The 10,486-nt window shown below is 39.6% G+C and overlaps 1 protein-coding gene across 1 annotated transcript in view; it reads right to left on the bottom strand.

Moving 5' to 3' along the window:
• The window catches only part of LOC129424417 (transmembrane channel-like protein 3), a 48,247-nt gene extending 40,924 nt beyond the window's left edge, over nt 1–7,323 (bottom strand). The window contains 2 exon segments of the mRNA XM_055181109.2: nt 4,017–4,163; nt 7,021–7,323. Coding sequence (XP_055037084.2) covers nt 4,017–4,163; nt 7,021–7,127 — 254 coding nt within the window. The 5' untranslated portion in view covers nt 7,128–7,323.
• Nucleotides 7,324–10,486: the final 3,163 nt, after the last annotated feature.

The following is a 10,486-nucleotide window of genomic DNA, read 5'->3' on the forward strand; positions in this document are numbered from 1 at the left end:
GTGAAGAAGCGGGGAGAGAGAGAGAGCCCGAACGGTAAGACTTTGTACTGATATGCTTTTCCCTCGAACGCAAAGCGGAGAAACGGCCTGTGCCGGGGAAGGATTGAGACATGAAAGTACGCGTCCTTCAGGTCGATGGCTGCAAACCAATCCTGTGGGCGAATGCATTTAAATATGGTTTTCTGCGTAAGCATTTTGAACGGCATCTTGTGAAGTGCTCGATTCAGAACGCGCAGATCCAGGATCGGTCGCAACCCGCCGCTTTTCTTGGGTACAATAAAGTAAGGGCTGTAAAACCCTGACCTCATCTCGGCTGGAGGAACCGGCTGAATCGCGTCTTTCGCCAATAAGACAGCAATCTCTGCACGTAGTACGTGCGCATCGGCGGGTTTCACTATAGTGAAACAGATGCCTGTAAATTTGGGAGGTCGCCGGGCGAATTGTATCGCATAGCCAAGACGGATCGTGCGTAAAAGCCAGCACGACGGACTGGGAAGTTGCTGCCAAGCTTCCAGATACCGGGCGAGGGGAATTAACGGCACAATCGTAGTACCCGCGGCGAGCGGAACGGCGGTGCTCGATGACGCGCTCTCTTGGGCTGCGTTGACATGTGTATTGTGAGAATGAGCACTCACCTGACTCCGCTGATGGATGGCTGCGCGGGGAAGACTCTGATGAAGATATCTCGGTGCGCTTAACACATCCGTTGGCGAGAGAGGAAGGGGAGAACGTAGGGTTATGAGCCCATCCGTCACACCCGACTGCCTCTGATGACCTGGAGGAGGAAGAGGAATTCGCTCTTTTTGTGGTTTTGTGGGTGCCGGCTGAAAAGCCGGCGGAACGGAAATTAATGAAAACCAAAGATTCCCCACCCGGTCCTCCTCCGGGGGGGGAGTGGTGCGTTCACCATCTCCCGAAGAGCTATCCCATCCACCTCCAGGTCGCCCATCTCAGGGCCGCTTAGATTTTCGCTTTCCACCAGGCTGAGCGGGCGGGGCGGGCTGCTGACGGCCGGTTCCTCGCTTTCTTGGACGGCCCCGATGAGGAACGGAGGGGGCGCCCGTAGGACGCCCTCGGCGAGGGGCAGACTGAGGTGCCGACGTCGACGGGGCAGGTGCTGGTCTCTTTCGACGCGGCATGATGTTAGCCAGAGCCTCAGTCTGCTTCTGGGTGGCGGAGACCTGTTGTGCGAAGTCTTCCACCGCCTCGCCGAACAGGCCGGCCTGGGACACCGGGGCGTTTAGAAGCCGGGTTTTGTCGGCATCCCGCATGTCCGCAAGGCACAGCCAGAGGTGGCGCTCCTGGACCACCAGGGTGGACATAGCACGACCGACGGCTTGTGTGGTGGTCTTGGTCGCACGTAGCGCCAGATCCGTAGCCGCACGCAGGTCTTTAAAGACCGCCGAATCGTGACCTCCCTCGTGCAGATCCTTCAGAGCCTTAGCCTGATGAACCTGCAACAAAGCCATGGCATGTATGGCTGAGGCCGCCTCCCCACAGGCCTGGTATGCAGACTCTGTCAGAGCTGACGAATGCCTGCAGGCCCGTGAGGGAAGGGCAGGACGGTCCTTCCAGTAGACGCCGGCAGGACACAACTGCATCGCTACCGAACGCTCCACTGTCGGGATACCGGCATACCCTTTAGCGGCCCCCCCATCAAGGGAGGTGAGGGGTGATGGCTGATACGGACGGTTCCGGGAGGAAACCGGGGTTTTCCACGTCCGAGTCAGCTCATCATGCACCTCGGGAAAGAAAGGTACCGGTGGGGAAGACTGTGAAGCCCGTGCAGCCCCAAAGTACCAATCGTCTAGGCGGGACGGTACGGGAGGGGGAGGAGCTCTCCACTCCAACCCGACCGTCTCCGCAGCCCGAGCGAGCATAGCCGTCATCTCCGGGTCGAGATCAGGAACCGCAACCCTTCCCGAAGGAGGGAGAGGATCCGGATCAACGTCCGAAAATGACGGCCCCCCCTCCGATGTTACGACAGACAGGGAATCCTCGGGAGGTCCAACGGATGCAGAAAGCGAGCAGAACGCGCGCTCTCCGTCTCCATCGGAACCTCAGATGGTTGCGGATCCGGTGGCTGAGAGCCGCTGGACGAACCAGCTTGCCGGTTCAGCACCGTGAGGCGGAGGTCGTCTCTCCGTAGCTTCACAGCCGCCTTCTTGGCGGTGATCAGCAACGGAGGGCGGCGTTCCCGGAGAAACGCCACACGACCCCGCAGATCCGCAAGAGTCAGGCTCTCGCAAGCGGAGCATGTCCCTCCCACGAAAGCCGCCTCAGCATGCTGGAGACCCAGACATGAGAGACAACGATCGTGTCCATCGCGAGGACCCATGTACTTGCCGCATCCAGGAGTCGAACACGGACGAAAAGACATCTTTAAAAAGACGCTTAACGCCCGTGAGCAGTGAACAGCTGTCTTTAAAAAGACGCAAGTTCAACTGCAGCTCTTTTAGGGGAAATCACTCTTTTAGCTGTGTAGTTGATGAAGCACACAGGGAGGAGAACGCACACACTCAAATAAAAGAGAGTGAAAAGAAAGAGGTGGAAACACTCGCGAGCCTCGCTGTGGTGCCTTCGCCCAACCAACTGACACGCAGAGATCTATTCCTTCAGAATTAGAGCAGCTTCTCGTGAGCAGTGTTAGTCTGCCAGCTTTCGAAGCTAAAAAGCTGATTTGATAACTGCACCTGCCGCTCATTAAATACCTATGCGGCGGGGCGGCGCCGGCAGATGCAATTATCTGCATGCCAAGTTCATTGGCGTTTTAAAGGTTTCTCGAAGCAGATAGGTCACCCGCGAAGCGGTTCCCAATTCGTCGGTCACGACGTGACGTCGTAGTGACCGACTGAAAGGGAACCATGGTTAAACTATGGTTTCTGTTTAACTATAGCAACTAAGGATGCACAGATATATCGGCCTATAATCGGTATCGACAAGCAATTTTACCCACTATTTGACATTAGCGGATTGTTTAAAAACACCTGATTATGTCGGCCCCGATAGCCCCCGTGGTGTGCCGACATATAACACCAGTGTGCTCAGGGCGACTCATGATCAAGCAGATTAAATCCTGGTTGTCCAAGGGCCGGAAACACATAGTTAGTAAACGTGTGTGATTATTTTAAACGAATTTTATTTTATGGTCATGTAATCCAACCAATCATCGCGAAGTGGTGTCTATATATAGCCGTCCCTCACCTCTGTCCCGTGACAGTTTTTGCAGCATCCCTCCTCCACCCCAACACCTCAATCTTAGCTAGTTTATCTATCCCAATTAAAGAGGGGGGAGTACTCTGGGTTTGTGGTAAAAAATTCCGAGCTCCGAGCCCTCCCCTCGGACAACACGCCAATTATGCTTCATCTCATTCCCTATTGATTACATGTTAATGCAAAATCGTGAAATTGGATGGCACTGGCAACATAATTGTAGTTTTTATGCTTTGCACTTCTAGGATTTAAGGACATCATTATTTGAATGAAGGAGTACACTGCAAAAAATTATTTTCAAGAAAAAAAATCTTAATATTTTTGTCTTGTTTTCAGTAAAAATATCGAAAAATTCTTAAATTAAGATGCTGTTTCTTGATGAGCAAAACGACCCAAGAAAATAAGTCTAGTTTTCAGAACAAAAATATCAAATTTAAGTGATTTCATGCACAAAACAAGCAAAAAACTCTGCCAATGGGGTAAGCAAAAAAATCCTGAACATTCCTCCCAAACATCAAATTCGAGAAAAATTAGCGTAACCCAATGGCAAATTTTTTTGCTTGTTTTATGCACAAAATCACTTAAATTTGATATTTTTGGTCTAAAAACTAGACTTATAAAACTAGACTTATTACTCATCAAGAAAAAGCATCTTAATTTAAGAATTTTTTAAAGATATTTTTACTGAAAACAAGACAAAAATATTTATCGGCACATAAATGTTGTATCGGTGCATCTCTAATGGTGTTTTGGTTTATTGGTGTATTTGTAGTAAAACCATGAGCTACTCAGTAGGTTCTTACTTAAGCACTTTCAGTTTGCGTCTAATTGGCCAGGGTTTGATTCGGATGTTGGCAATGATCTCCTTCTGTTGCTGAATGTTCTGGAACATCTCCTCTGGATCATTACTGTCCACTCTCTCTCCATCCTTATCTTCATCATCAGACGCTCTGAAACACAATCAAAGAGATCAATAATCGCTTCAGTAAACCGTACAGTAACATGGTTGGAGCAAAATTTTAAAGAAGAAATATTACTTTACTATAAATATAAATTACTGTAGCTGTTGTAGATGTGGCTATAAATGCTATGTTAACACAGACTGCAGATAATGTTAATCTGTATTCACAGCCCTTCAGTTGTATCTGATTTAGGCTACCCAGTCTCACAAGGTTTCGTGATATAGTCGCGTAAATTTTTGATTCTTTTTTGTGATCGTATAACGAATTCCTTTTTTGATTATCATGTATTGGTTACTCAACTGCTTTTTCCTATTTTTAAACCATTGTCGCTTCGGTTTAGGGTTAGATTTGTTGCTTGCATTAGAATGTCACTTTATACATTGGTTTATACTATTTTTTCTGATTTATTATATGTCGCCTGGCGTTAGGGTTAGAGTTGGGTTTGGGTAAGAATGTCATTTTATGTAAATCTAACCCTAAACCGAGCGACAATGGTAAGAAGGAAAAAACAGTTGAGTAACCAATACGTGATAATCACACAAAAACAGGAATTCGTTATACGATCACGAAAAACTTGTAAATTCGTGATATCACGAAAAAAGAATCAAAAAATTACTTGACTATATAACAAAATTTCGTGAGACTGGGCTGGATTTAGGGCCCTATCATAAACCCATTATTTAAATAGCAAATGCATTTGCGCCCAATTTAGCTGGTTCTGGTCTGAAAACAAGGTGTGTTCAGGCGCATTGTTGGCTTGTTGCTATTTTGAAGCAACTAAAATAGACTACACCATTGACCAACTAAAACTTGCTCTAAAGTCAATGGCGCAATATTGTTTTTGTTATTTAATGAGCGCGTTCGCAATACAGGACGACAATGCGCGTTTGCTTTTCACACACATGGATGATGCGCAGCAGAACAAAATCCTTTTTATAATATGAAATATTAAAGGATTAAAATGTAAAAGATTATTATTGAGTCTCTTGGACATAAATAAAGACCAATTATGAGACGTTAGAAGGCATAAAGAGCTGCTTCACCTGTAGTCTGGTAAGTAATTAAATGTTTTCCTTTAAACAAATGCATCTATTTTTAAATGTTTTTTAAATGCTACCCTACGGATTTATTGTATATGATGACTCTGTACCTGTGGATACGGTGAGATGAGAAACATTTTAAGTAATGCTTTATAAAAAAAAAACATGCCGCTGTCTGAGTGCTGAAGGCTCTCCACACGTTTGTAAATCCTTTATCTCCTGTTTGTTACAAATAAAGTATTTTCAGAATATCCATACATTTACAGCAATTAAAAGCCTGGTATTTTTACTTTCAAGATTAAAAGAAAATGACTTTTAAATGTTTTAATTCAAAAAATTATAATTTCAATACAAATGAAAACAACACAATTAGCACAGCAACTGGCTTTTAAAGGGGATGAGAGATAAGATTCTCATTGATTTATTGCACGTTACGCCCAAAACACACCCATTACTCATTACGAGAATAGGAACAACCCTTTTGGCCGTGCGCTCAGCGCACAAACCATTTTTCGTGTCGTTAAATTAGCAAAAGTGGATTCGGACACGCCCATTTAGACTGTTCCTGAGCGCAATAGACCATGCGCTTAGATCGTTAAAATAGGGCCCATAGTGTCCATTTGTATTTAAATATGACAAATAAAGTCTTATAAATATATTTTTATACAATCTTTTAGAGATTTATACATCATCTGAATTCTGAATAAATAAGTTTTCCATTGATTTATGGTTTGTTACACTGCAAAAAATGACTTTCTCACTTAGTATTTTTGTCTTGTTTTCAGTAGAAATATCAAAAAATTCTTAAATTAAGATGCTTTTTCTTGATGACCAAAACGACCCAAGAAAATAAGTCTAGGTTTTAGACAAATAATATACAATTTAATTGAAATTGTCCTTAAAACAAGCAAAATTATCTGCCAATGGGGTGAGAAAAAAAATTGTGAAATAAGATTCCTTTTTTCTTAAACACATAATTCAAGTGAAATTTTCTCACTCCATTGGCAGTAATTTTTGCTTGTTTTAAGCACAAATTCACTTAAATTGTATATTTTTTGTCTAAAAACTAGTATTATTTTCTTAGGTCATTTTGCTCATCAAGAAAATACATCTTGATTTAAGAATTTTTAGATATTTCTACTGAAAACAAGACAAAAATATTAAGTAAGAAAGTCATTTTTTTGCAGTGTAGGACAGGACGATATTTGGTCAAAATGCACCTGTTTGAAAATCCGGAATCTTAGGGTGCAAAAAATATATATATTGAGAAAATAGCCTTTAAAGTTGTCCAAATGAAGTCCTTAGCAAAACATATAACTCATAATAAATACATTTTGATATATTTACAGTAGAAAATATCTTACATGATCGATTTAAAATTTTGACCCATACAATGTATTTTTGGCTATTGCTACAAATATATCCATGCGACTTATGAATGGCTTTGTGGTCCAGGGTCACATAAATCAATGTACACTGTATATGCAAAGCAGCTGATGCATCAAAATTAGGCCATATACTGTACCATATAATATATATACATAATTTGCATGTGTATCATATAAAGTCAAACTGTCAATAAATAAATAAAAACATTTTAAACATCAATGCACAAAATAAAAATGTTTAAAATAAAATAGGAGTACAAAGAAGATATTGCTTATTTCTGCTGACAGAATACCAACTGGATGAAGCACAGTATAAACATTCCTAATAAAAATGTCCAAAACATTGGGAAATCGTTCAATTTAGCTTTAGTAGTAAAACAGGCTGTGAGTTCTGTAAGAGTTGGAAAAGCGACTCACCCGTTATCATCGTGGTATGGTGAATAAATCCTTCTTGTACTCTTTCTTACACTCTTGTGACGCTTTGAGGATATCAGTGGTCTGGTTATTGTCGCTGGTTCTGTCATGTCGCTTATATCCAGAAATTGTGAAAGTTTCTGCAGAAGTTCTTCTGTGGTTCTGAAGGGGAGGATGAGTCTGATCCTGATTGAATCCTGCACTGATGCTGAACTAAGCCCCTCCACCAGAGGACTTCACTAAGCATCATTCCAATGACGGATGAACTGGACTCTTAAAGTAACAGCGTATAAGAGCTGCATTCTGTCAGGGAACACACGTGGTGTTGTACAAAGTGATCCTGAAGATAGAAAATATATAAATCGATAAAATATTTCACAATGTTGAACGAATAGGACACCCTAAAATGCTATGTTAAGGAGATCTTAGACAGGATATCTCAGTTTCTGTTTTTTGTAAAGTCAATGGTGGATTTATGAGCTCCAAATGGACAAAAACATCATAAAATAACAACATATATTTTAGTCCATATGACACTGATTTTCCAAGATGTTTCTACATTTCAGAATGATGATTTCCATGATGATACAGAGATCAGGCACTGTAGTCCTGTCATGTTTTATAGTCCTGTCAATATAAAGCACAAAGCAGTATGTGTTAAAGAGCACCTCGGACACTGATTAGCATCTCACAAAACAAATAAGAGACAAGATCATAAACTAAATATTCATTTTCGGTGAACTGTTTCTACAGTATTTAGTGCAGATTTTAAGGTCCCACCAGAAACCCCCGAACACATTCCAAGTTTTTCTGTGATTGTTCTGCGATCAATCCTCTAAAAATTTTGCCTAAACTGTAATAAACGGACAGATAATATACCCGATAACAACGTCTTGTGAATTTTAAGTAGGTATACGTGGGCAAATTTCCAGTTTTCCTCAGAACTGGAGCTTAGGGTGCACTGAAATTATAATATGTTGTCACGTACAAAGAAAATAAATGTTCCCGCGTGAAAAAGACAAAGAGGCCGTGGAAGCTTAGTATGATAATGTGCCAGATGTAACACCACTATCTGTCACATTGCCATCCCTCGAAATAAAGCAGACGGTCTGTAGAGACAAATGACACCAGATTGAATTCAATGAACAGGAGAGTGTAATTTAATCTTCTTTATGCAGCATCCCAGTGAAACCTGTGCCAAGCTCATTTCACCCAGAGAACGTCAAAGTCTTTTACTGTTTTAACATTTGGTTGTAGTAAAGGTGGTTTAATATACTTTTAAAAACACCTTTTAAAAATAAAGGTTCCTTAAATGTTTTTGTCTGCCTGTACTAAATAAACAACCTTTACACTGCAAAAATTACTTTCTTACTAAGTATTTTCGTCTTGTTTTCAGGATTTATTTTTTTTAAGATGTATTGCAAATGATCTAAGAAAACAACTCTAGTTTTTAGAGAAAAAATATCAAATTCAATTGAATTTTTGCTGAATTTTTCTTTAAATTCAAGAAAAAATGTCTTATTCCATTGGCAGATTATTTTTTTTTGCTTGTTTTAAGCACAAATTCGGTTAAATTTGATATGTTTTGTCTAAAAACTAGACTTATTTTCTTAGGTCATTTGCTCATCAAGAAAATACATCACGATTTAAGAATTTTTTGATATTTTTACTGAAAACAAGACAAAAAGTCAGTAAGAAAGTCATTTTTTGCAGCTCAAAAGTTTCTTTATACTGGATAAAGGTTCTGCTTTATAAACTATTAAAGTTAAAAAGACATGCATTGCAAAAAAAATAACTTTCTTGCTTAGTATTTTTGTCTTGTTTTCAGTAAAAATATCTAAAAAAAAATTTAAATTAAGATGTATTTTCTTGATGAGCAAAATGACCTAGGAAAATAAGTCTAGTTTTTAGACAAAAAATATAACATTTAAGGGAATCTGTGCTTAAAACAAATCAAAAATCTGCCAATGGAATAAGATTTTTTGTTTACTTTTTTCATAAACACTTAATTCAAGAAAATGTTTCTTATTCCATTGGATTTGTTTACTTGTTTTAAGCACAAATTAGCTTAAGTTTTATATTTTTGCATTGCATTTTATATTTTGTTGCATAGTAGGTTGCATTATTGTATGTTTGATTGTTGTATGTTACATTGTTGTTGTATATTCCAAGTACTTGTACATTAAAGTTCTGTTAATTGTCATTCGTCCTCCACCACACAAAAACCCTAACATGAACCTCTGAATTAGGGCTGCATAATAAAGTACACTGCAAAAAATACTTTTCAAGAAAAAGTTTCTTAGTATTTTGTCTTTTTTTCTGTAAAAATATTTAAAAATTCTTAAATGAAGATGCTTCTTGATGAGCAAAATGACCTAGGAAAATAAGTCTAGTTTTTAGACCAAAAATATAAAATTTAAGTGATTTTGTGCATCAAACAAGCAAAAAAATCTGCCAATGGGGAAGTAAAAAAATCTTGGAACATTTTTCTTAAACACTAAATTCAAGAAAGATTAAAGAAAAAAAATGCTTACCTTAAAAAGGGACAAACCCAGGTCTTGGTTAAATTAACCCAGAAAATGTTTAGATTTGACCTAACAATAAGTCGAAACAACTAAGCATTAATTTTTAACACAACTTTTCTGACAAAATGCTGGGTTAAAAATATACTGAAAAAAAATTAAGCATGAAGTTAAAACAACTTGGTTTTGCAAGTAAATCTAACCTAATATTTTAAATTATGCCTTTTGATAAGTTGGCATAGCCTATAAAACTAATTTTTTTAAGTTAAAGTAACATAAAAAGATATATTAATTTAAAAAAAAAGCTGCGTTTTTTTTACAGTGTAACCAAACATTTTTAGAGTGTAGTTTCAGCATCGACATCGCAATGTGCGCATCTGCAATCGTCACATTGCTGAAAATGGAAAGCATTTATTTTTGAAAAGGTAAACTAAGGAATTAATCAATTTGGTACAGTAAGTTTAACCTACAGTAAAAAATACTGTAGGGAGCAGTTTATAAGCCGTCATTGATAGTGTAATGTTACGTACACACCAAAAGCCAATTTAAATATTTGCGCAAGTAGATCACATGCAAAGTCGCAAGTAGACGCAAATTCACATTGGGCAATGTGTTCACTGCAAACGCACGAAATTGCATTTTCCTCACAAGTTGAAATTGAAATTTGCATAACGCGTTGTTGGGCAAGCCAATCAGTCAAGAGCTTATTGAGACGTCTGGTTTGACATGTCCGATTTCATGAGAAAATAAAGAGTGTGGTTTTCATTTGCGCGAGTGACGTAAAAAACAAGTCATCCCATGAGTAATCTAGAGCGTGTACATGATGCGCATACTCACTACGCTTTTGTACATACCGTAATGTGAATTTAAATATTTAAATATGAAGTTCACCTAACGTACAAATGGTAAGAGATAATCTTACTGTATGACTTAGTAAATACTTCATG

Source organism: Misgurnus anguillicaudatus, chromosome 21 (genome assembly GCF_027580225.2).
Source record: "Misgurnus anguillicaudatus chromosome 21, ASM2758022v2, whole genome shotgun sequence".
Classification (NCBI taxonomy): Eukaryota; Metazoa; Chordata; class Actinopteri; order Cypriniformes; family Cobitidae; genus Misgurnus; species Misgurnus anguillicaudatus.